At 40.2% G+C, this 27,449-nt stretch overlaps 1 protein-coding gene across 1 annotated transcript; it reads left to right on the top strand.

The window, feature by feature from the left end:
* Nucleotides 1-939: 939 nt before the first annotated feature.
* CTR9 (CTR9 component of Paf1/RNA polymerase II complex) lies at nucleotides 940-25,667 on the top strand. Its single transcript, XM_022555769.3, has 25 exons — nucleotides 940-1,140; nucleotides 2,674-2,772; nucleotides 4,497-4,736; nucleotides 5,250-5,367; nucleotides 5,842-5,931; nucleotides 7,285-7,433; nucleotides 8,535-8,642; nucleotides 11,526-11,633; nucleotides 11,741-11,977; nucleotides 12,205-12,294; nucleotides 12,409-12,537; nucleotides 12,648-12,831; nucleotides 14,143-14,231; nucleotides 14,743-14,928; nucleotides 15,017-15,104; nucleotides 15,247-15,395; nucleotides 17,414-17,530; nucleotides 17,673-17,818; nucleotides 18,736-18,807; nucleotides 19,709-19,844; nucleotides 19,997-20,143; nucleotides 20,770-20,927; nucleotides 21,987-22,083; nucleotides 22,310-22,422; nucleotides 24,586-25,667. The coding sequence occupies exons 1-25, from the start codon at nucleotides 1,096-1,098 to the stop codon at nucleotides 25,019-25,021; spliced, it is 3,531 nt and encodes a 1,176-aa protein (XP_022411477.1). The 5' UTR covers nucleotides 940-1,095; the 3' UTR covers nucleotides 25,022-25,667.
* The last annotated feature ends 1,782 nt before the right edge of the window (nucleotides 25,668-27,449 follow it).

Below are 27,449 nucleotides of genomic sequence, written 5' to 3'. Positions count from 1 at the left end.
TGCAGTAATAGAAAACAGAATCCTACTTGTACCCACCACTATCTGGGTAGTCTTAGTACAGGCTTCAATTTCTGTTATTCAGATTAGTAGATCTCTCAGCTATGTATTTACAAGGACATGCTATGCTATGCTGTTCTTGTTGTTTTTTAATTCAGCATATCTAGGTGTTCATAGCAGGAGGATTTTCTGGTTATTCTAATTTGCCAGAACTAAGATTTCTATCATAGTTTTTTTTTACTGACAATCAAATTAGTTCTGTTAATCTTTACATTCCCAGTTCTTACCTAAGGGAGCATTTTATATAGTTTTAAATTCCTGAAAATAAGCTCATGTTTTAAAGATGAAAGTTTATCAAAAACCTAGAGGTGGGGCCTCCCTGGTGGCGCAGTGGTTGAGCGTCCCCCTGCCGATGCAGGGAACACGGGTTCGTGCCCCGGTCCGGGAAGGTCCCACATGCCGCGGAGCGGCTGGGCCCGTGGGCCATGGCCGCTGAGCCTGCGCGTCCAGGGCCTGTGCCCCGCAACGGGATAGGCCACAGCAGTGAGAGGCCCGCGTACCGCAAAAAAAACCCAAACACCTAGAGGTGGGGAAGGGATAAGGAAAAAAAAAAAAACACCTAGAAGAAACTATGACATAGATCATAAAACAACTGCCCAGAAAAATATAATGACAAATTATAAGCCTAAAATGTTTTACTAATGATCAGATGTCCTACTACTTCAGAAACAAGCCTTATTTTAATAAATGACAAGGTAAAGCACAATTTAAAAATTCACCTGCAACGACTTATGCTATTGAAAGGCTCCTCCTAAAGTCGGAGAACCTGAACCGCAGGAGGACCCCTCCCATCGGACAGGCCCTCCCGCGGGGAAAGTTTCCGGGGCAGGGGGCGGGGCTGCCGGAAGTCGCCGGTCGCCGTCTGCTGTTCGTTGTTTGAGCTGCTGACGGGAAGGAGAAGCCCGAGCTTCGGCTGCGCCGCGGGGCGGCAGTCACGACCGGAGCCCGAGCCGCCGCTAGCCTCTGGACGAGCCAGAAGTCAGGAGCACCAGCTGCGGAGCGGCGGGGCCGAACGCCCGCTCGCCTTCTGATCTCGCCATGTCGCGGGGCTCCATTGAGATTCCCCTCCGGGACACTGACGAGGTAAGTGTAGAGAATGGGGGAGGGTGGGGACCTTGAACTTGGAGATCTCCCCCTCCCGCTTTCTCTCGACTTCGTTTCGGAAGCGAGAGCACCCTCTCCCCAGATCCATCTACCCGGCCGAAGCTCCTATCACGTCTTTCCCCAGCCCCAGCGCCCTCCCAGGCTGGGAACATCAGGTCCGCGCAACCTCGAAGCCACCCCGAGAAGGAGTTCTTGAAAGTTCCCCACCAACCTGTCCGTATTTGACAGTACTCTGCTCTTTTCCTAATTCAGGAGCGCAGGGGTGTGGCAGTGCCTGATAAAATGTAAGACACCTCATAGATCGCAGAGGTGGGCGCAGATGTCACTGTGTTCTCTCTGCTACTAAAACTAAGTGTCTCTCCCTGGGAATATATAGGATGTCGCCCTTCCTCCCTTAGAAACTCGAGTGTCATGGTGCACCACATCTGCCACACAAGGCTCCATCAACGAAATAGAGACCCCAAGATAATAGCCGCTGCAGTGTGCTGATAAAATTAACCCCATTTCCCTTCCTGTCGCCTCTTTTATGGGTGGCCTATGGCTTGTCTGAGTAAAGTCCTCAGAATTGATGTTGTCTTATTCGATATCTCATACTCTTACTTTTGATTGAGGTACAATATTGAGATATGTTTCACTTACTGTAAAATCCAGTGGTTTTTAGTAGTGTAACCATCACCACTATCTAATTCCAGAGCATTTTCCTACTGTTATTTTTGTGCCACATTCAGGAGTGTGTGTGACACAAATGATGCCTCCATGATTAGTGTGTACGGTGGCACTCAACTTTGCATTGCCTCTAGGACTGTGCTTCTCAAGTTGTCAGACCGGGACTTCCCTGGTGGCACAGTGGTTAAGAATCCGTCTGCCAATGCAGGGGACACGGGTTCAAGCCCTAGTCCGGGAAGATCCCACATGCTGCGGAGCAACTAAGCCCGTGCGCCACAACTACTGAGCCTGCGCTCTAGAGACCACGAGCCACAGCTGCTGAAGCCCGCATGCCTAGAGCCTGTGCTCTAGGCACAAGAGAAGCCACCGCAAGGAGAAGCCCACGCACACCGCAATGAAGAGTAGACCCCGTTCCCCACATCTAGGGAAAGGCCGCGTGCAGCAACAAAAGACCCAATGCAGCCAAAAAAAAAAAGTTGTCAGACCGAGTCTCAGAGTCTGTGGCATGAGTCTCTGGGGTGTTTATCTGTACTTTACCTGCATTATACGTTACGCAGGGTTTCCTTTTAATTTTTTCAGTAAGAAAAGCTTTTGTAGCATTTTATAGTTCTAGTGATTTGAGGACAAATAGCAGGGTTTGTTTGCTATGCTTTAATATTACCATATAATGTATTTGTCATATGCTCCTTAAACGTTTCTTAATGTATGCTTGTTCAGCCCTATTGAAAGTGAACACAAATCCTATGTATAACCATACTGATGTATCTTTAGGAAAGCAGCAGTCAAAGAAGAAATGTGAATTTTAAAAAGAAAAATAAGAGTTAAAACCTACATTTTGTATTTTAGGTCATTGAACTTGACTTTGATCAGTTACCGGAGGGAGATGAAGTTATCAGTATTCTGAAACAGGAACACACACAATTGCACATATGGATTGCTTTGGCGGTGAGTATTCACGTAACAAATATTTTTTATATGTTGACTGGAAAAAATACGTGGTTCTGTTTTCAGTTACAGTAATAGCCAGCTTGGGTGAATGATAGATAGTACCATGTATATGGAAGTTAATTGTATTAAAGGCAAGTTTACTAAGTGATGTGTTGGCCTCTGGTAAATTAGTATATGTTGGTGAAAGCAGAATTCATTTAAGTTAAAGAGTACTCTATGTTGAGCATTTGATTATTTAGTGATTACTCAGTGAAGACTGGCTTATGGTTTGTAGATAAACTGAGAAAAAACGAGGTGCCACAATTTAAACAATCTAACACCCTCTACCCTCCCCAGCACCAGCTGCATAATGATGTTTCTTTTTTGTGGGAACATTATAGTAAATGATTATGAATAAAATATAGTAAATACTTTGATCATTATTCCTAAGCAAGTTTGTCACAGGTCCCTTTCACGTAAAGATACACAGGAGGCCTCTGACCTTGAAGAGTCAGAGAAGTAGATCTGGAATCGGGCTTGTGTCCAGTGCTCAAGCCTAACTCTTTTTTTTTTTTTTTTAAGCCTAACTCTTAAAGAGTTTCTTAAGTATGGATTTACAGAGAGATACTTTCAGTGACAAGCAGTGCCCTCCTGACTTGAAGTGCTAAGTTTTCCTAGTCTTTGGAGAACAAGACATTAATGCTTGTCACATATTTTTTAAAACCAGAAGGGAATTTAGTATTTTTTTAGTACAAATGCCTCCTTTAACAGCACTTACATGAAAATTGAAGTCTTGGAGGGTTAGCATGGAACCTGTAGTAAAATAAATTCATAAAGCATTGTGGGCTGTAGGTTGTTACACTAGAAAGAATGTAGGCTTTGGGATTAGAGAGTCCTTTGTTCAAATTCCAACTCGGCTACTAACTAGACAAATGATCTACCTTCTGAGCCTATTTCCTCATCTAAAATAGGGGGTTGTTAGCACTCACCTTAAGGGCGGTTGTACAGATTAGAGATAATGTATATGAAGCTCCTGGCATTGTTTGTGGCCCACAGTAAGGGGTTAATAAATGGTGGATATTCCTTTTATTATTAATAAATGAAACAGATTCCCAGGGAAGTTATTCAGCAGACCCAAAGTCATAGACAATTTTTGATGGATCTATAACTGGAACCTAAGTTTTCTGTTTGGAATTCTTTATACCCTCTCACTATTGCTTTCTCTCTTGGACTCTGATTTAGTTTGAAATCAGCTATTGCTAGGTAAGAAGATGGAAGCATTTGTAGTGATTATAATTTTTTAAACAGTTTTATTAGGTATAATTCATCTATAGTAAACTGCACATATTTCACATGTACCATTTGAGAATTTTTAGCATATATGTACACCTGTGAAATCATCACCACAATCAAGATAACGAATATATCTATCACCCCTAAAACTTTCCTCCCACCTCTCCCTTGCCCCTCCACAGTGCCCAGGCAACCCCTGATCTGCTTTTTGTCACTAAAGATTAGTTTGAGATTTATCCATGTTGTAGCATGTACCCAATAGCTCCTTTTTACTGCCGAGCAGTAGCCATTATACAGATAGACCACAGTTTGTCCATTCACCTTTTGCTCAACAATTTAGTTGTTTCCAGTGTGGGGCTATTACACATAAAGCTGCTATAAACATTTGTGTACAACTTTTTGTATTGACATATCCTCCAGTAATTCTAGTTTGATTCTTTACCTTATAGCTGGAATACTACAAGCAAGGAAAAACAGAAGAGTTTGTAAAGTTGTTGGAAGCAGCGCGTATAGATGGCAATTTGGACTATAGAGACCATGAAAAAGACCAGATGACTTGCTTGGATACATTGGCAGCCTATTATGTACAACAGGCTCGGAAGGAGAAGAATAAGGACAACAAGAAAGATCTTATTACACAGGCAACCCTATTGTATACGATGGCAGATAAAATTATTATGTATGATCAGGTAAATTAAATCAGGTATCTTTGAATTTATGAAAGGGAAAAAAATACCACATGAAAGTAAAATGTGTATAATAGGCAACAGATTTTCTTTCAGTTTTTCTTAAAATAACATAGTTGATAAGAATAGTCAAAAATAAGGGTTCCTTAATAAAATAGAAATTTCTTTGGTCCTGGTACTGTTGAAGTAATATGGGCAAATTTAGCATGTGAAACTTATCCACATGTCGAGTTGGTAATTCCAACATCCTCAGGTGAACTTCAAGCATATTTTAAGGAGTTTGTACTTTTCTTTTCGTCATCGTTCCTGACACAGACAACTTGCATTTTGGGATAGTTCCTCAATTTGCAATTAAGAATTGCTTACTGGTAGTTTAAACACATTACAGTGATAGGGGAATTCGTGTGATGATCCGCTTCCTTCCTATATGGTTTTCATTTTCGTGTTACACATTTGTGTTAAATTGTGGTTAGTCCTGGATAAAGTCAAGTCTAAGATGATGCATTACTTTTTCAGAACCATTTGTTGGGAAGAGCCTGCTTCTGCCTACTTGAAGGTGACAAAATGGATCAGGCTGATGCACAGTTTCATTTCGTACTCAACCAGTCTCCAAATAATATTCCAGCCCTTCTTGGTAAGTCATTTTTGGCAACCATCTTAGGAATCTATATTTTTCATCTGTGCCTAGAGTGTATTTCTTTGTTGATGACTCCTTAGTAACTGGGCTGGGCAGCAAAGTAGAAGAGCTTTACCTTATTAAAAATAAAACTATTACAATAGATCATTGTTTCTGTTGAAATTACAGAAATAAGATATATACCAGTTAAGCATAATTTGTTATACACTTCTAAAGCGTCAATAAACAATCTATTTGGACAACTCTGAGCTACTTTAATTATTTTATAACATTTAACATAATATAGTACCGTTCTATTTATAGGCATAGATTAATATACCCTCATGGAAAACAAGTTTAGATATGAAATCATTTTTGCTATTTTCAAGTATTTCTTACTGAGAGATATATTTGATTTAGGTGAGTTAGTAGAGAGCATATGAGACTTGTGTTCTTTAATAAGTGCATGTTTATTTTTAAAAATCATTACAGGTAAAGCTTGCATTTCATTCAACAAGAAGGATTACAGAGGAGCTCTCGCTTACTATAAGAAAGCCTTACGAACTAACCCAGGATGTCCAGGTAAGAGAAAAACTGTAAGTCTAGGCTGTGTATGATCCAACTTAAAATATTGATATTTGATTCAAAAGCTGCATAGTAGATCATAATATAATCTTTTTGCCCTATACTAGTTTTCTTTCCAAAATCTCATTCATTTAGCAAATTTTGAAGTCAAATGTAAAATGTTTCCAGAAGGAGAGGGTGTCAGTGTCAAATTCTGTTGTTAGGCCAAGTAAAATAGGGAATGAAAGTTGATCATTGGATTTCCAGCATACAAATCATTAGTGACCTTGATAAAGCAGTTCTACTGGAATGGTGGAGGTGAGATACTCATTAGGGTGGAGTCAAGAGAGAAAAGGGAAGGAAGGGAATTGGGAGGCAGCAAATGTAGATCTCTCAAGGAGTTTTACTATCTAGGGAAGAGTAGGAATGAATTGACAACTGGAAAGGGAAATGGAATCAAGAGGGGATTTTTTTAAGATGCGAGAATGTATATGGATGAGAATGATCTAGTTGAGAGGGAAAATTTGATGATGTGGGAAAAATAGGGCAGGGTTGCAGGAGCAGTGTCCTTAGATGAGAAGCGGTAGGAACTAGTGAGCAGTGGAGAGGTTATCCTTAGAAACATGGTTGTGATTTGGCATGGCTTTGGAATTGGGAAGCATTTATAAGCATAGCTCTGCAGATGTGCATGTAGTCAGTCACTATATTTAAGATCTTAATGAAGCTTTTTGTTCTCTGTTTAAAAATTGCTCTTTAAAAATTAGATAATGAAGCTGTGACAGGGCGAGAGAGAGTCATGGACATATACACACTAACAAACGTAGTAAAGTAGATAGCTAGTGGGCAGCAGCCGCATGGCACAGGGATATTGGCTCGGTGCTTTGTGGCAGCCTGGAAGGGTGGGATAGGGAGGGTGGGAGGGAGGGAGACGCGGGAGGGAGGACATACGGGAACATATGTGTATGTGTAACTGATTCACTTTGTTGTGGGGCAGAAACTAACACACCATTGTAAAGCAATTATACCCCAATAAAGATGTTAAAAAAAAAAATTAGATAATGAAGGTACAGTGTAGCCAGGAGCATTGGAAGACAAGAAAAATACCACTATTATAGGTGTTCTGTTCTATGGTGAGAAAGGTATCCTTGATGAGGGGGTAAGTGTTGGGAGGTGTGAGGGGAGAGTGGTATGCTCTGACCTCCAGTGAAACCAAGCTTGTGATACACCCGAAGATTTTATAGTGTAGTTATACTGAAGTTAATTCTGCGATTTTGCAACTTGTAAATAGAGAATGTTTAAGCATTTAAAAAATTTTTAATCCTAAAAATGCCCTAGTTTGACAGACTGAATGACTTGATTTTATTTTTGTAGCGGAAGTTCGTTTAGGAATGGGCCATTGCTTTGTCAAACTTAACAAATTGGAGAAGGCTCGTCTGGCATTCAGCAGAGCCCTGGAACTCAATTCCAAATGTGTGGGAGCATTGGTGGGACTGGCTGTTCTAGAACTCAACAATAAAGAGGTATGTGAGTGAAAAAACTGTCTAGTTCCTGACTGATTTGTCAGGTGAATAGTATTGAATTATATATTGAATTATATCTCAACAGAGCTGTTAAAAAATGCAATCTTTTGGAGTCTTTTCTATTATTTGCCTTAGCAGTAAATTATTTAGGACAGTGATATCAAGTATATTTACTACATGCACCCAATTTCAAAGGGCAGGAAATGCTTTCCAGTGGCAGTGTTTCTGCAGTTAAGTTTGTTAAGAAAGCTAAATTCTAAAAGTTTACCTCACTATTTGAATTTATTTTTATTATTTTTTCTTTAATTTTTAAAGATTACTTTCCATTTGCAGTTATTACAAAATCTTACCTATATTCCCCATGTTGTACAGTACATCCTTGAGCCTATCTTACACCCAGTAGTTTGTACCTCCCACTTTCCCACCCCTGTATTGCCCCTCCCCCCTTCCCCCTCACTGGTAACCAGTAGTTTGTTCTCTATATCTGTGAAGCTGCTTCTTTTTTGTTATATTCACTAGTTTGTTGTATTTTTTAGATTCCACATATAAGTGATATCATACATTATATATCTTTCTCTGACTTACTTCAGTTAGCACAATGCCTTCCAGGTCCATCCATGTTGCTGCAAATGGCAAAATTTCATTCTTTTTTATGGCTGAGTAGTATTCCATTACATATATATACACCATATCTTCTTTATCTATTCATCTGTTAATGGATACTTAGGTTGTTTCCATTATCTTGGCAGTTTCCATATCTTGCTATGAACTTTGGAGTGCATGTATCATTTCGAATTAGTGTTTTTGTTTTTTTCAGATATATACCCAGGAGTGGAATTGCTGGGTCATATGGTAGTTCTGTTTTTAGTTTTTTGAGAAACCTTCATACTGTTTCCCACAGTGGCTATGCCAATTTTCATTCTCACCATCACTGTTGGAAATGTTTTAATCCCTGATGAAAGTTAACTAAAACAAGAGCTATATTTTGCTATCAGAACTTAGATTTGTATAATCTTATTTCTTCAACTATAAAGGAAACTTTGAAAAAGTGCTATTTAAGTAATATTTCACTCAACCCTGCCATCATTGTTTTTCTTTTAGGCTGATTCCATCAAAAATGGTGTCCAACTTCTTTCCAGAGCCTATACTATTGATCCTAGCAACCCTATGGTATTGAACCACTTGGCAAATCACTTTTTCTTCAAAAAGGTAGGAGAAATCATTTATTAAAGTTGTTTAATTTTAAATCCTGATTTTTGTTTTTCTGTACTGCAGGTGATACTTTATCTTTTTAACTTGGAAAGAAATTTGAATCAAGAGTTTTTTTTCAAGTTAGAGTTTGGATTAGTATCTGGGGATACTAATTAGTATCTGGGTATGTTTGTTCATTCATTCATTCATTCATTTAATAATTATTGACCCTGTATACTGTACCCAACATTGCGATAGGGATGTGGAGTTCAATAAGATGTGGTTTCTGTACTCAAGGAGTTGTTTCATAGAAAACACAGATATGGGAACAAATGTAAATGTAAAAATAAAGGTCTCTGCCCTGCTGTGGTAAAGAAATGAAAGAGGAAGTGATTAAGGAGAGTTTTCATCACCAAGAATGAGAGAGCTCTTGAACTATGTTTTTAGAAGAAGGTCACTAGGTAGCTGAAAAAAGACAGGCACAGATCTATGAAATGGTCTTAGTAGTTTAGTAAGAGTGTAGCATATGGTGAAATTTTTGCTTGTTTATTTTCACATGTTGATCATGGTGTAATTTTTTAAGTTGCCACTAACTCTGTAGAAGCAGTGGCATTCTAGGTTTCTCAGATACTAAAAGAGTTTTTATATAGTTAGTAAGCATGAGTTTAATCAGTCATTTTTAAACCAGGTACTAAATTATACCAAGAACTTTAATTAAATAGCAGTTTAGGTAAGAGTTCACAAAACTGCATCAATCCTTATTAGTAATAGATGCTATGTTGCTGTTATTGTTGCTATTAATATGCATCGTATGCTTGTAAAATGCCAAGTACTGTTAAAAGTGCATGCTATGAATTTATATGATATTCAAAGTAGTCCTATGTGGTAGGTAATATTTTCCTCATTTTGTGGATGTAATGGAAGCAAGAGTTAATAGCCTGAGGTCACACAGCTATTCACCATGATGCTTTACTCTCTCTGGCTGTAGAAGCATACTCCCTTTTCATAATGAATTATTAATTAAGCTTTATGCTATAGCTGTTTTAGTACTAAAAGGCAACTACTTAAGGAGAGGATGGAAATGTATCTCATATGTAAATGAAGTGTTACTGTTTAAGATAAAACAGCTACACAAGTTAGTTTGGTTTTTACTGGAAAAACAGCAACAGCACAAAAACAGAGGATGGATGATTCTAAATATTTGAGGGCATATCTAGTAGTCAGTGCTCACAGCAGTTGGGACAGCTTCCTTGAACCAAATGAGAATAATTCAGTTTTTAATTTTCAATGCTAGTCACCATTCCACTGCAGAAGATAAAGACTTGCTTCTACTGAGAACAATCAGTATATTCAGAACCTTAAAGATTACATAGGTGATGGACTTCCCTGGTGGCGCAGTGGTTGAGAGTCCGCCTGCCGATCCAGGGGACGCGGGATCGTGCCCCGGTCCGGGAGGATCCCACATGCTGAGCGGCTGGGCCTGTGGGCCATGGCCGCTGAGCCTGCACGTCCGGAGCCTGTGCTCCGCGATGGGAGAGGCCACAGCAGTGAGAGGCCCGCGTACCGCAAAAAAAAAATAAATGAAAAGATTACGTAGGTGAAATATGTAAATCAAGCCAGTATATTTGGGTGTTACTGAACACCTCATCTGTGATCAGCACTGTGCCAGGTGTCGTGAGGTCATCTTGCACTGGATATATGTCTTTAAGGTTTACAGAGCATGTTTACATATGTTTTCTCAGTTTGTCATTACAACAGCCCTAGAAGGTAGGCAGGGTATTTCCATACACTCATTCCAGTGAACAGTATATAAATTAAGCCAGAAGGCTGTGTCATGTAATTAAAAGTGTGGAGTTTGAATCACTTGGTTCAAATTCTGGCATCACCATTGTATATAGTTCTGTTGCTTTGCGCAAATAAACTAATAATTTCCCTAAACTTTAATTGCCTCACTTATAAAATAGTAATAATACCTACTGTATAGGATGTGAGGGATGGTAGTTAGGATTAAATGTAATATGCATATTAAATACTTATCTAATGTGAAACACTCAGTTCCTGATAAAAGCTGCAATCCCATTATTATTTCTAATGTAAAAAAAAAAAAAAGTCAAAAGTGGTCATTGACCAAACAAAAACTCTACTTTAGACCAGATTTCTAGTCAAATGAATAAAACACATTCCTATTAAAACTGGAAAGTTGTTTCTACCCCTGATGTATGAACTCTGACTCTGAGACACTTGGGAGACTAATCCAAAGGAAAGTCAGGCCTAATAGAAAGGTCATGACCCATGCATTCAAATAGAGCTGAGTCCAAGTCCAAGTGCTGGCGCTTGCTACCCTCATGTGATAGAACATAGCCTTGGAGTCAGAAAAAGAAAAACAACCCACTAAATTGAGATTCTGGCTTTTCACCTTAGATAACAAACTTTACTTCTTTCAGTGTCTATTTTCCCATCAATAAAATGGTAATAATGACACACTTTGCAGGGAGGTTGATTAAGCTTAGAACTAATATAAGTATTATACCTAGCAGAGGGCTTTGGATATAATAGTTCTCAATAAACTGTAACTGCTTCCATTACTGTTAATAAAGGACTTAACCTCTCTTGGGTTCTCTCATCACAAAAATAGGGACTAATGCCTCAAAGGATTGTTGTGGGGATTAAATGAAGTAATAGTACTGGGGAAATGTTAAGTACTGTACAACTGTTAGTTCCCATTTTCCCTGAATTTATCAGCAAGGGGAATGAGGAAAATGATTTGTAATTCTGGATACAGTGCTGCTATTGTTCATTCAATAAACAAATTTTAAAAGTGAAATTTGGGGAAGCCTTATGACTGAGACTGGTAGAGTTGTTTGGGTTCACTCAGTTGAGTTTTGGATCTTCCTTGTTCAGGATTACAGTAAAGTCCAGCACTTGGCTCTCCATGCATTCCATAATACAGAAGTGGAGGCCATGCAAGCAGAAAGTTGCTATCAGTTGGCTAGATCATTCCACGTCCAGGTGAGTTAACTTTACACCCTCTCTAAATATCTAATTCTTTAATGGTTTTCCAAATCATTTAAAAACTTTTGTACTTTTTATTGGCCTTGTTTTATTTCATTTTTTAGGAAGATTATGACCAAGCTTTCCAGTACTACTATCAAGCCACACAGTTTGCCTCATCCTCTTTTGTGCTGCCTTTTTTTGGTTTGGGACAAATGTACATTTATCGAGGTGACAAAGAGAATGCATCTCAGTGCTTTGAGAAAGTCTTGAAAGCTTATCCTAATAATTATGAAACTATGAAAATTCTTGGCTCTCTATATGCCGCCTCAGAAGACCAAGAAAAACGAGATATTGCCAAGGTATGTTTTAAAAATCTAAAAATTTTATTTTCTGTTAGCTATCTCTAGATGCGCATTCCTCATTTCTTGTTATTGTTAGTAGAAATATGATGGACACAGTTTTGTTAGCTGAGTTTGTTGTAGTTGAACTAACATTCGACTTATCAAACAGGGTAGAGTAGCTACCACATTTCAATGTCATACCCTAGAGTTGGAATGCTTTAGCTTAATGATCTCTTTCATCCCAGGGCCATTTGAAGAAGGTCACAGAACAGTATCCTGATGACGTTGAAGCTTGGATTGAGTTGGCACAAATCTTAGAACAGACCGACATACAGGTATTTAGCCATGTTTTCCATCTGCTACCTGATGTGTTTTTGGTAAGCCTAATGCAGTGTTTCTCTTCCTCTCATTTTCACTTACACTTTATTCTGTCCACCATGAAAATACAGGGTGCCCTGTCAGCCTATGGAACAGCGACACGGATCCTTCAGGAGAAAGTGCAGGCCGATGTCCCCCCAGAGATTCTGAATAACGTGGGTGCCCTCCATTTCAGGCTTGGAAATCTGGGAGAGGCAAAGGTAGGAACGTAGAAATATTCCCTTCTTTTATACTATCAAGTTCAATGCACACTTTTTCCTATGTATCAACCAAGTCTTTTAACAATGTAATTTTCTTTTCTTTCTCCTAGAAATACTTTTTGGCATCATTGGATCGTGCAAAGGCAGAAGCTGAGCATGATGAACATTATTACAATGCCATTTCTGTTACAACATCATACAATTTAGCCAGGCTGTATGAGGCGATGTGTGAATTCCATGAAGCAGAAAAACTATATAAAAACATCTTACGGGAACATCCTAATTATGTTGACTGTAGGAATTTTAAACTTTTTTTGTGTGTATTAAAATGTCCACAACAGCAGCAAAAAATTTAGCCTGAAAAAAATCTTTCTTAGAACCAGTAGTAAACAGTTTTAGGAAATTCCCTTGCGGTCCAGTGGTTAGAACTCCATGCTTCCACTACAGGGAGCCTGGATTCGATCCCTGGTCAGGGAACTAAGATCCTGTAAGCCCCGCAGTGCAGCTGCGGTGCGACCAAAAAAAAAAGTTAAACAGTTTTGAAGGTTATATGCCTGCCCCCTTCTCTTCAAGGCAAATTTGTGGCCTTAAAAAAAAAAAGAAAAAGAAAAGAAAAAAGATGCAGCTTCAGTTAAATTTATGCTAGAAACAAAAAGAAACAACTAAAAACCAGTTGGACCATATTTTATAGACTAGGCCATCTTCAGTGGGTCAGCTACCTTTATTAGGCTTTTAACAACTCCTTGGCATATTTGGTGATGGGTTTATCTTTATGATGGGTCCTGCTTTGAATTCATATAAACATTTTGCAATGTTTATAATAGAACAGTGCTTTTCCTGGAAATAATTATTACTAAAAATGTCCTACCTTGAGTTTTTACAAGCTAGACAATGTGAAATTTGGTAACTTTTTAACTAAAAATATTTTATATGCTGTACTTCCCTTAAAAGAACCTAAAGCTATGATGTTTTGACTGTGGTCAAATTAGGGGCTAGCAATTTGGCCCCTGTCATACTGTTATGGATGCAAAAGTGATTTAAAATAAATAAGGTTTTAGTTGAATGTCAGGCTACATTTGAACTGAGTTGATAGGCAGTAGTAAGCCATTGTTGTTTCCTGGAGAGAGTGACATTTTTTGGAGAAAATAACAACATTTGTATGGCACTTTTTTTATTTAAGTGGAAGAGCCACAGTTAGAGCCCAGGTTTTCTAGCTAGTAATCCCTAGTAGTCTGTGCTTTCACTGTAGTGCCATATGCCAAGCACAGTGCTGTGCATCAGAGAGAAATTGGAAACAGAGCAATGCTAAGCTTTTAAAATAACTAAACTTGAGATGATGACTTGGTCCAGGGTGCTAGCCTGGGGAACGGAGTGGAAGAGATAATCTGAGATTTCAAACAGGAAGACTTGATGGTGGCAGAGTTGCTCTTCAATTTATTAGGTTATTAATTAGCTATATTGATGCTTGATATAGTTTCACCTGTGGGACTTTTCTGTTCATTATTAATGTATTAATGAAAAACAATTGTTTCAAAAGTATGACTTTAAAATTATGATTCTACTTTATAGCTAATATTTTAAACATGAAAACTTGTATATTTTCAGGCTATCTGCGCCTAGGAGCCATGGCTAGAGATAAAGGAAATTTTTATGAGGCTTCAGATTGGTTTAAGGAAGCTCTTCAGATTAATCAGGTTGGTAATATTAACTCTTAGATTTGAAAAATAATTATTTCACCATTTCCCCCCAGTAAATCAATTTTTCCTTTTAATGGCTATCATATTTCTAGACTTGGCATCTCCCTGTTTTTTTCATTTACTTGTTAAAGATACTAAAGGGTATAGAAGTCATCTAAACGTTTTGATTGTGGCCCACGGTAAGAAATAGATTTCACACTACAGCCTAGTACATACACACGTGTGTATACAGACAACTGAAATCAAAGTTTTACAAATCATTTTGTGCTCTTTCCATAGGCAGTACATTGACATTTTTACTGTATTCCATTCTGTTGCATTTCTTATGGTGATAACTAAACACTAAATTGATGTTACAAGTCACTGATCCATCTCAACTCTCAGTTTGAAAAGCACTGTTGTAAATGTAGCTTGTAAACCTCTCCAGTAATCAGCTGTTGTGGAAAGATGATTGATCTCTCTGAATCCAAGTTACAGATTTTGCTTCTTTTTATACGTGTGTTTTTAGGACCATCCGGATGCTTGGTCTTTGATTGGTAATCTTCATTTGGCAAAACAAGAATGGGGTCCAGGCCAGAAGAAATTCGAGAGGATATTAAAACAACCAGCTACTCAGAGTGACACTTATTCTATGCTGGCCCTTGGCAACGTCTGGCTCCAAACTTTGCATCAGCCCACCCGAGATAGAGAAAAGGTAATCTTTTTTCATCTTTTTAAAACAAAATTGATACTTATTTGATTCTTGTTTGAATTTTTTTTATAATGTTTGTATCTCTTTATAGGAAAAGCGTCATCAAGATCGTGCTCTGGCCATCTACAAACAAGTACTCAGAAATGATGCAAAGAATCTGTATGCTGCTAATGGCATAGGTAATTATACAGTTTGGATATCCATAATAATTTGTGAAATGAATGCTTTTGGAGGGATGTTTGTAGATCAGAATTTCTCTCTAGTTGTTTTTCTGGCTACAATTAGAAAATTCTAATTCTGTGAACCTTTTTATAACTTTAGGAGCTGTTTTGGCCCACAAAGGATATTTCCGTGAAGCTCGTGATGTATTTGCCCAAGTAAGAGAAGCAACAGCAGATATCAGTGATGTGTGGTTGAACCTAGCACACATCTATGTGGAACAAAAGCAATATATCAGCGCCGTTCAGATGGTAATGTCTTATTTTTCAAGATATTTTTATTTTGTGTTCATTGTTGAGCACTTGTTTCCTTAACCATTCTGGTCCTGCCTTGGAGCTGGATGCTATCTCTTACGACACTGTGTCTATTCAGAGGCTTATAATTATATATGGTCTTTGGTGTCCAGACAGAGATGTGAGTCCTGGTTCCACCTTTAATTGCATGTCTTGGACAAAGGACATCTTCTCTGAGCCAGTTTTCATATCTATAAAATAGAAATAATTGTACCTTAATCTCATAGAATTTTTTGAGCATCCAGAATGAAAAATACTTGGCACCATACTTGGCACTAGTTTGCCTCGCATAGCAGTAAGTACCCAGAAGTTAGTGGGATTTAATATCCGTTTGCTTGTTTTACCCTCTTACTTCTCAGATGAGAGAACTGAGTTTCAGGAAGGTTAAATGACACTTAAAATGAAACTCCATGGGGATAAGTTTTCATGGTTATAGAATTATTTTTTAAATTTATTTTTGGCTGCATTGGGTCTTTGTTGCTGTGCGCAGGCTTTCTCTAGTTGCGGCGCGCGGAGGCTACTCTTCGTTGCGGTGTGTGAGCTTCTCGTTGCGGTGGCTTCTCTTGTTGCAGAGCACGGGCTCTAGGCGTGTGGGCTTCAGTAGCTGTGGCATGTGGGCTCAGTAGTTGTGGTGCACGGGCTCAGTTGCTCCGTGGCATGTGGAATCTTCCCGGATCCGAGCTCGAACCCATGTCCCCTGAATTGGCAGGCGGATTCTTAACCACTGCACCACCAGGAGAGCCCATGGCTATAGAATTTTATTATGCTTTTCATATTTGTTGATTACTTGAACTTGAAGTAAAAGAGTCAGGCTTAGCATCTTTTGCATAGTAAAAATGCTCTTATGGGGGAATTATTATGGTCAGAAAAAACAGGTTTCTGAACAAAGTTAGAAGACAGGCTCTGGACTTCCCTGGTGGCGCAGTGGTTAAGAATCTGCCTGCCAATTCAGGGAACACTGGTTCGAGCCCTGGTCTGAGAAGATCCCACACGCCGCAGAGCAACTAAGCCTGTGAGCCACAACTACTGAGCCTGCACCCTAGAGCCCGCGAGCCACAACTACTGAAGCCTGCACGCCTAGAGCCCACGCTCCACAACAAGAGAAGCCACCACAATGAGAAGCCCGCGCACCGCAACCAAGAGTAGCCCCCTCTTGCTACAACTAGAGAAAGCCCATGTGCAGCAAGGAAGACCCAACACAGCCAAAAATAAATAAATAAATTTAAAAAATAAAAGAAGATAGGTTCTGGGAAGTGGTTAACCATTTTTCTAAAAAGGATGGGTATTATTGTATTCAGAATATTGGAAAGGTCCTGGTCACAGGGACTTACAGAACCCAGATTGCATATGGTAGTCTCAGAGGTTGTGTTTTTGGAGGTGGGCCTTCTTGATCTGCAAATTAATTTCTAGGGATATTCAGGGAAAAACCGTCTAACCACCTTCCACAAAAAAGAACTTACCTATGATAAGATATGTTCCATGGTCAGAAAGTGATATGTTCACAGCAAAATTAATACCAGTATTGCTATATTGGTTTTACTAAGAAATTAACAGCAAGAACAGTGAGACTTATCATTCTCGTTGCCAGTAGGTTCCACCAGTCCTAAAGAAAGGTGGTAGAGCACCTTAGGAGCCAGGTGTATGACTTCTAATAAGTTGTCAGTGAGCTTGTTCTAGATAGTATTGCTGAAGATACAAAAAAAAGACCTTCCAGTCTGTTTAACCTTTCAGTGTTGGTCGAAATTTCAAATGGAAAAACTATTTCTAGTATGTAATTTTTCTTGTCAGGTTTTTATGTTGTGAAAAATGTATGCTGGTGAGTGTAAAATATCGTTCTCAAATTAGTCTTTGAAATTAACCGTTCAAAAGACAAAATACCTTTTCACATAGCTTTAAAATCGCTTGAAATTTTGTCACAAAATGACAATATCATTTAATCCTTGTTGTGTTTTAATTAACGTTTTCTTTTATTGTAGTATGAAAACTGCCTCAGAAAGTTCTATAAGCACCAGAACACTGAAGTTGTGCTCTATTTGGCCCGGGCTCTCTTCAAGTGTGGCAAGTTACAGGAATGCAAACAGACTCTGCTGAAGGTAAAAAAGAGAACTCAATTCTATGCTGCATTGTATTTTTTGTCCTGTTTTACGCATGCTTACACACCTAACACTCTATTTGACTAAAATTCTTTTCATGTCATTATACCATATGAAAGATTTGCTTTGTTTTTGTTTATAGGCTAGACACGTGGCACCCAGTGATACAGTTCTTATGTTTAATGTGGCCTTGGTCCTGCAAAGATTAGCTACCTCTGTCCTGAAAGATGAAAAGAGTAATCTGAAGGAAGTACTCAATGCTGTGAAAGAACTGGAGCTCGCACACAGGTAAGATTTTGTAGGAACAACCTTTGAAATGCTTTGTTTCTTTAAACCCACAAGGCTCAAAAGAGAATCATTCTCTATTAGAATCATTCCAGCGATTTTTAAGCCAAAGCAGACAGCTTCCGCCAGGTGGCACCCAACCGTAGCCAGGATCCTGCTAGAATTGGATCATGTAGTCCGACCCCTAGAACTGGCTGGCTGGCTTTGCAAACTTGCCCTAGATTTTTCATTGACCTGTCAATAATATGACCCAGCATTTTACACACTAGAAATTTTTTGACTCCACTTTCGCTGGTTTTACTTGTTATACTAGTGTCTTTTTATGTGATATTAGTTTTACTTAAGCTGAGATTAAGACCTTTCCTCTTAAATATTGAATAAATTTATTCAGCTCAGCTCAAAATTTATGTAACCTTACAGTACTTATTTGGTAATTCAGTGTATGATAAAATTAAAACCTGACATCTCTTCAGGTTTTGTCCAGCCTTATTTGAATTCTTGTTTAAGTATTCCTTGCCTTGCCTAGTAGATTGTAAGTGCTTTCATGGCTTAAGCCTCTTAACCTCCATGCTGACATATTTAGTAAATTTGGTGTTTAGTAAATATTCATTGCTGGAATTGATTTTTGGTTGTTTGTGAATTTACTGATAGCGTTAACTGTAACTTTATCATCATGAACTTACTAATATTGAGTGGTATATTGATGAGAGTCCTTTTTTAAGTGAGTTGTATATATATTTTTCCTATTGAGATAACAGCCCTTCATGAATACATTCATTTAAGTATTAAGTGTTCATTAAGTTTCAATCAGTATGTAAGCCTCCTCTCAGACTGTTTTTTTAAGAACAGATTAAAAATCTAAAGGGTCTGTTTCATTAATTTTTTTTAAGTAAAGTATTTTATTTTCTCATTCTATTTAGATATTTCAGTTACTTGAGTAAAGTTGGAGATAAAATGAGATTTGATTTGGCCCTCGCTGCTACAGAAGCCAGGTAATGTACTATTTATGGAAGGTGACTCTGGGTGAGGCAGTGATAGCAGTGTGGACTGGGAGAGTAACACAGTAGTGAATGGGTTTCTGACCTTCCAGAGGTCAGTCTTTCACACTCCTCTCTGGGACACTCCAACCTGGACCAAGGCTTTTTCCTAAGGGTCCTTTCAGGGAATATAGCAAAGTTCAAGTACTTAAGTTGTATGGGAAAATACTTTTCTATTTCACTAATGTCAGCTATGTAGTCAGAATCAAGACACGATTCCTGAATCTGTCACATGTAAAGATAGTGTTGGGAATCTTTTTAGCTGTGCTTTGGGAGGACGGTTATAATTTGCAAACTTAACATAGTTGACAGTATTGGCTTCTGAGAAATTAAGTTAATTTTCCTAATTAAGACTCCCTGGTGGTGCAGCAGTTAAGAATCCGCCTGCCAATGCAGGGGACACAGGTTCGATCCCTGGTCTGGGAAGATCCCACATGCCGCAGAGCAACCAAGCCCATGTGCCACAACTACTGAGCCCGTGAGCCACAACTACTGAGCCCACATGCCACAGCTACTGAAGCCCACGTGCCTAGAGCCCACGTTCCACAAGAGAAACCACTGCAATGAGAAACCCGCGCACCGCAACGAATAGTAGCCCCTGCTCGCCACAACTAGAGAAAGCCTGCGCACAGCAACGAAGACCCAAAGCAGCCAAAAAAATAAGATAAAATAAAAATTAAAAAAAAGAAAAGGGCTGAAGAATTAAAAAAAAAAAAAAAAAGACTTCCCATAGGTATCACCTAATGATCCTGCTTCAAACTTTTAAATGTGTGTAAGGAATACAGATGCTCTATGAGTTTTTTAATAAAAAGTATACTAGCTACATACGTATTTCTCTAAATTTGGATTGTCCTAGGCAATGCTCTGACTTACTGAGCCAGGCCCAGTACCACGTGGCCAGGGCGCGCAAACAGGACGAAGAAGAAAGGGAATTGCGGGCCAAACAAGAACAAGAGAAAGAACTGTTAAGGCAGAAACTTCTCAAAGAACAGGTATGTATTGTGTTTGCAGTTATACTAGAATTAAAGGTGTACATACATACACTTTGTATGTTAAAAAAGAAGTTCTTCTGATGGTAGCCATGATTTTTTTTTTTCATAAGAACATTGTGATGAGGTTTTTTTCCTACTCTTTTTCCTCATAGGAAGAGAAACGTCTCAGAGAAAAAGAAGAGCAAAAGAAACTTTTGGAACAGCGGGCCCAGTACGTAGAGAAGACCAAAAATATTCTTATGTTTACTGGAGAGACTGAAGCGACAAAAGAAAAGAAAAGAGGTGGCAGTAGTGGACGGGTAAGATATGACTCCAGTTAGAAACGAAGCTAATTGGTTAAATTCACTCAGTACTTAGTCCTGAGCTTTGGCTTCCTCCTTTGCTAAAAGTTAGTTTTCCAACAGAGACTGCTTTAAATGGTACCCAGTATTTAGAAATGCATTTCACTGTTAGCTGAGTACAGTTTACCTTGTAGCAACTTTGTAGTTGATGATTTTTGCTATTTGAGGCATTCATCCCAATTAGAAGTTTTTAAAGTATGGGCCTCACCATGCACTTCTTCCACGTGACTTAGAGCAGCGGTCCCCAACCTTTTTGGCAGCAGGGACCGGTTTTGTGGAAGACAATTTTTCCATGGATGGTGGCAGTGGGGAGGGGTTGGGGGGAGGTGTTGGTTCAGGCGGTAATGCGAGCGATGGGGAGCGGTGGGGAGCGGCAGATGAAACTTCGCTTGCTTGCCCACCGCTCACCTCCTGCTCTGCAGCCTGGTTCCTAACAGGCCACGGACCAGTACCGGGCCATGGCCCAGGGGTCGGAGACCTCTGACTTAGAGGACTGATGGGAAGTGGCCTCTTTCATACCTTAGCATTCCACCCACATTCCACCAGCCAGGAAAGCAATGACTGTGGTCTTGTTTGGGTTTCAGCGGTCCAAGAAGGGAGGAGAGTTTGATGAGTTTGTCAACGATGACACCGATGATGACCTGCCTATATCCAAAAAGAAGAAGAGAAGGAAGGGCAGTGGTAGTGAGCAAGAAGGCGAGGAGGAGGAGGGTGGCGAAAGAAAGAAGAAGAAGAGGAGAAGGTAGTGTCATGGAATAACCTTTTAAATCACCTGGGTTTTAAACCACCTCATGAAAGTGGCAAAAGACCTTTCACCTTCTGAATCTTAGGTTTAGAATCTGTGAACACTTTTTTATCACTTGATCCCCCCAGATAGGGAAGCCTTTCATTCCCCCATTTCCTACTTTAATCCTAAAATGGGCCCCACTCCCAAATTCCCGGCATGCTTGGAGTCTCCACACATGTCCACAGCTTTCCTTCTGAGAGCTCCGAGTCAGTCAATAATTGCCTTTCTTATGACTGAAAATTGCAATATTTATTGGAAAATCTATGCAGTTTAGGATGAGAAACGTTAGTGTGTCCACACTGACTGTCCATCTTTGAAATCTTAGAAAAGCCACTGAGCCTCAGTTTCCTCTCTGTAAAATAGCGATGGCCCACCTCCTGGTTTTACAGGATGTATAAAATGTGAATTTATGTGAAAGAAGGGCCTTTTAATCCTCCTAGTGCCATCCGCTGTTAGGATAAGTGGTGCCCTGCCCCCCTCTCACCTGGAAGTGCCCCTAAGCTGTCTGTTCCTCTCATGGTGCTTTCGTGTCCGGGAACCTCCAGTATTAGCTAGACCTGTTCTTTCCAACCCATGTTTGGCTCTGCTTGTGGAATTCATTCAGACCTGTGGAATTGAAGCTGTGGCTGGATATTAGCAGGCCTGGGATGAGTATTTGGAAGGGAAGAAAGAGGAGGGGAAGGGGGTTGAGTCTGGAGCCTGGGTCTTTTCTCACATCTTCTGTCACTCACCAAGGGCAAGATTCGAGCTCATCTTAGATTAATAAGAGGGCTTAAAAGTGACTCAGTTAGTCAGCAGACATGGCATAAATACAGTTTTTGCAGACTCCCGAGCAATGTGCAGCAAGAGTAAGTTGTGGTCTCTGCCCTTGAGGGGTATACAGTCTGCTCGAGGCCAGCCCCTGTAAAGAAGGGTGTTCAAAATGACGAATACCGTTTGAATGGCACAGAAGTCTTGGGTTTTGTAGGCGCGAGTGAATCTTGACAGGCTTTCTCTTGGCGTTCACTATTTTAGACCTCCGAAGGGAGAAGAAGGGTCCGATGATGATGAAACAGAAAACGGCCCCAAACCGAAAAAGCGCCGTCTACCAAGAGCAGACAAGAAGAAGGCTGTAAGTGTCCAGCTCTGTGGTGTTCATCCCCAGTAGGCATCAAAGACTGCGGTACTCTAGACTACATTCTTCCCCTGCAGTGTCTTCAAGCACAGACACTTGTTTTTGAAGTTTGTTGGTTGCAGTTTGATTGTATCAGTATCACTGCAGTGCAAACCCAATTTAACAAGACATCCTAACATAAAGAGTCTTGACTAATCTGTTACGTTTGATCTTCTTTCTTCAGCCCAAGCCAGAACGTCTGCCTCCTTCAATGAAGGGAAAAATAAAATCCAAAGCCATAATATCATCAAGTGACGATTCATCTGATGAAGATAAACTGAAAATTGCTGATGAAGGGTAGGAATTTTTCACTTATGTTCTCCTAGTGAAGGATAACCAAGAGTGGTCACTGTGCCAAAGCGTCATCTCTGCAGCTTCTTAGAATCTTAGAGCAGGAAGAAGCCTGAGCACACATCTCATTCCAGTCTTGTCATTTTGTCCTACTAAATGTTTGTCCCTTAAAGAAGGAAACCTATTTTGAAATCTCATTTCTTCGTGGATATTAGCTGAAATTTTCTATCATTTTGCTACACTGCCATTGACTGGCTTAAAGTATTAAGAGTAGCCTGATCTTGGTCACAGGGAGAAAGGGACTTTCTTGACCATTTCCTCCCTTGTCAGGCAGGGATGACTCAGCACTGCCTGCTCTATGGAGGGCTTATCGTAGACTCCTCTAGCTCACAGCCTACTTGGTGAAACAATATTCTGTTTTACTTGTACTGAACTTGCCCCTCAAGCTCTGCATCTGGATTCCTAGACTAAGACTCTTAATACCATACTATGCTGGGTTCTTCTGACGGCCATCATTTCATTCAACAGACATTTGAACATCCATGCTATGAGATAGCAAGCTGAGAGCTGGGGATGCAGAGGATAAAGACATCGACCCTGCCCCCAGGGAATTCGTACTTTAGAGACAGTGGAGAATGACAATAAACCAAAACTACATTATAGTGGGAAAAGGGTTATCACTTACATTTTGCATTTATTGCTCTTCAGTGACCACATGTAATCTGGAGTTGAGGTAGTGGGGGGAATTATTGAGGTGTTTTTTTGTGGAAGAAAGGCTGTTTAAGTCTTAGAAGAAGAATAGAGAGTCCTAATCCACTGTACTTCAATAAAAAATAAAAATAATAAGAATTTTTAAAAAAATAAAAGGAAGAGAGAGTCTTGGTTGGTTAGAGGTGAGGCGGGGTGAGAGGTTAGCATGTCGAAGGGGCTAAGGGTCCTGGTGCAGGGCTAGTCTGGTAGGGTAAAGCGTCTGTAAAGATCTGCAGTTCCCTTTTTCTCTGAAGATGCTGGTTGACACAGATTTGGATTGCTTTTCCCTAAAACACTGTTTCACCCTTGCCCACAGTGTTACCCTGGTCCACTGATTACAGAGTGATGGTTAGACCTTCATGAAGTGTTTGCTTATTTGGCCAGATGGAATGGAGTGAATTAGATCCCGGGGCCCACTGCCCTTAGCGTGTATACAGAATGAGTTATGTGATGTGTGTCTAGGTTTCTTCTTTCAGTTGTAAGCACAAAGAGCCTTTCTTCGGTCTACAGGGATGTTTTCATTTCTAGGGAGAGTAGTATGTTTCACCTCCCTCACCCTTCTTAGACTGACCCTGTAGGATTTAATATTCCTTTCTTGGAATATCTGTTATGGAAACCAAAACTAAGGAATATGCCCGAGGAGAAGCATGTCCTCCTCTCCACAGCTCTGGTGGGGGAGCAGTTGTGACAGTGGTGAAGGGAATGTTCTTTCCTCCAAGAAGCCAAGATTCCCTGGGTGCCACTGCACCCCCAAGCATTAGCACAGGTCCCCTGCCCTTAACATCTGATAAGTAGAGGGGGAACTCTGGCAAAAGTACACAAACAAGCTGCAGAACCTTTTTATTTAGCCCCAGCTTCCTATGTTGAATAGGTCTAGTCGTGGCGGAGGGCACCGGAGCAGAAGCAGATCCTGGGACAGAAAGGGTGACTTTGCTCCTCAGCGATCATCTAGCACAGATGGCAGTGGCACAGAGGAGCTTCCCTCCCAGCCAGCCTTGGGACAGAGTGCATTCTTCAGAGTCTCTGCAGCCCAGTGAGGTCCCGGGTTGCACCTCTGCCACTGTGTATTGGTTTATAAAGATAAATAAATGTATCCCTTCCTTTTCATAATTTTACGTACGAAATTGAGAAATGCTTCATTCTGATGAAGGGTGCCTGGGATGACCAGTGCGGTCACCCTTCACTGTCTATGTTCTGTCTCAGAGCTAAAGTGCCTTATTCTTTTTAACTTTTTAATCCTCTCTTAATAACCCTATCACATTTACAAAAAAGCACACCAAAGGATATCACAAAACGAACACCTGTGTCAACAGCAATCCGGTCAAGACATTAAATGCCCTTCTTTTTTCAAGCGCATCCCCGGTTTGTCGAGGCTCCCTTGGCCAGAACCCTGGTCTAACGAGCGTTTGTCTTTGCCAGACATCCCCGCAACAGCGACAGCGACTCCGACGAGGGCCAGCAGCAGAAGACGGGCGCCTCCTCGGAGGAGAGCGACTCCGACGAGAACCAGAACAAGTCCGGCAGCGAGGCCGGCAGCCCCCGGCGGCCCCGGAGGCAGCACTCAGATGAGGACTCAGACAGCGACCAGCTGGCCAAAAATCGCAGGCCCTCGGGCTCCGAACAGTCTGACAACGAATCCCTGCAGTCCGGGCGGAGCCGCTCGGGGGGCTCTGAGATGGACTCTCAGCCCGCGTCCCCCAGCGCGGAGTCGGACCACTACTCCGAGAGAGCATCTGACAACGAGGGGTCCGGCCGAGGCTCCGGCAGAGGCTCCGGCAATGAATCCGAACCCGAGGGATCCAACAACGAGGCCTCGGATCAGGGCTCAGAACGTGGTTCAGATGATAGCGACTAGGCTTTATTTCATGAATAAGCTTCATCTCCGCAGGAAACTTTTTTAATATATGAAAGCTGTGATAAAAACATTTCAGGTGTTTGGTCAAACAGTGGTGGATTTTTCTTAAGGCAATTTTTTTCTCCTATCCATTTGTACGTTACTATGTCCCAAAAGATGTTTCCCTTGCGAGAGTCCAATATTTGAGTCTCTTGAGAAAAAGGTGACTATTCTTTATTATGGTACAATTCCACCTGTCATATGTGAAAACCCCAGGAAGATAAACCCACATGCTGAACCATTCCTCCCGAGATTTGACTGAAACTGTGGCCGACGTCTCATGTTTTTGTGTGTTAAGCAGCGTATTATCAGGACTTTCACTGCAATCTTTTACCAGGTGGTGTGAGGAACTTGGTATTAATGTCTTTGTTCCATTTCAGGTTTAGATCAGGAATATTTTTATTTTCTGGAGGAAGAGGTATGTACTGTATAATTGCACCAAAGTACAAATGAAAGGAAGGTTTTCTTCAATAGTGTAATACTGCAGCCATGTAGATAAAACGACAAATATATCATTTGTTAGGTTGAGTAAGATGTGGAAAAATGCTTTTCTGTTAGTAGTATGCAAAGACCTACCTAAGCCACATAATAAAATTCTTTTACCAACTTTTATGTGTAACTTTGTGTCATTTTTTTTTGCTCAGTACATTTGTATGTGAAAATTTAGCATCTATAAAAATACGCAAATATTTGGAAGAAGCTGAGCTAAGCTGGAGGTTGTTTACTCAAAAGTTTTGCAATTCATTTTTTTAACATCTTTATTGGATTATAATTGCTTTACAATGTTGTGTTAGTTTCTGCTTTATAACAAAGTGAATCAGTTCTATGTATATGTATATCCCCATATCCCCTCCCTCTTATGTCTCCCTCCCACCCTCCCTATCCCACCCCTCTAGGTGGTCACAAAGCACCGAGCTGCTCTCCCTGTGCTATGCAGCTGCTTCCCACTAGCTATCTATTTTACATTTGGTAGTGTATATATGTCCATGCTACTCTCTCACTTCGTCCCAGCTTACCCATCCCCCTCCCCGTGTCCTCAAGTCCATTCTCTACGTCTGCGTCTTTATTCCTGTCCTGCCCCTAGGTTCTTCAGAACCTTTTTTATTTTTTTTAGATTCCATATACATGTGTTAGCATACGGTATTTGCTTTTCTCTTTCCGACTTACTTCACTATGTATGACAGACTCTAGGTCCATCCACCTCACTACAAATAAATCAATTTCGTTTCTTTCTATGGCTGAGTAATATTCCATTGTATATATGTGCCACATCTTCTTTATCCATTCTTCTGTCAATGGACACTTAGGTGGCTTCCATGTCCTGGCTATTGTAAATAGAGCTGCAATGAACATTGTGACACATGACTCTGAATTATAGTTTTCTCAGGGTATATGCCCAGTAGCGGGGTTGCTGGGTCGTATGGTAGTTCTATTTTTAGTTTTTCAAGGAACCTCCATACTGTTCTCCATAGTGGCTGTATCAATTTACATTCCCACCAACAGTGCAAGAGGGTTCCCTTTTCTCCACACCCTCTCCAGAATTTGTTGTTTGTATATTTTTTGATGATGGCCATTCTGATGGATGTGAAGTGATACCTCATTGTAGTTTTGATTTGCATTTCGCTAATGATTAGTGATGTTGAGCATTCTTTCATGTGTTGGCAATATGTGTATCTTCTTTGGAGAAATGTCTATTTAGGTCTTCTGCGCATTTTTGGATTGGGTTGTTTGTTTTTTTGATATTGAGCTGCTTGAGCTGCTTGTAAATTTTGGAGATTAATCCTTTGTCAGTTGCTTCATTTGCAAATATTTTCTCACATTCTGAGGGTTGTCCTTTCGTCTTGTTTATGGTTCCTTTGCTGTGCAAAAGCTTTTAAGTTGCATTAGGTCCCATTTGTTTATTTTTGTTTCCATTTCTCTAGGAGGTGGGTCAAAAAGGATCTTGCTGTGATTTATGTCATAGAGTGTTCTGCCTATGTTTTCCTCTAAGAGTTTGATAGTGTCCGGCCTTACATTTAGGTCTTTAATCCATTTTGAGTTTATCTTTGTGTATGGTGTTAGGGAGTGTTCTAATTTCATTCTTTAACATGTAGCTGTCCAGTTTTCCCAGCACCACTTATTGAAGAGGCTATCTTTTCTCCACAGTATGTTCTTGCCTCCTTTATCAAAGATAAGGTGACCATATGTGCGTGGGTTTATCTCTGGGCTTTCTGTCCTGTTCCATTGATCTATATTTCTGTTTTTGTGCCAGTGCCATACTGTCTTGATTTGTAGTAGCTTTGTAGTACAGTCTGAAGTCAGAGAGCCTGATTCCTCCAGTTCCGTTTTTCTTTCTCAATATTGCTTTGGCTATTCAGGGTCTTTTGTATTTCCATACAAATTGTGAAAT

Source organism: Delphinapterus leucas, chromosome 7, assembly GCF_059928025.1.
Source record: "Delphinapterus leucas isolate spDelLeu-1000000601 "Yukka" chromosome 7, BTC_Dleu_Yukka2, whole genome shotgun sequence".
Lineage (NCBI taxonomy): Eukaryota > Metazoa > Chordata > Mammalia > Artiodactyla > Monodontidae > Delphinapterus > Delphinapterus leucas.
The sequence above is the reverse complement of the archived record's forward strand: the minus strand, read 5'-3'. Positions and strand labels throughout refer to the sequence as shown.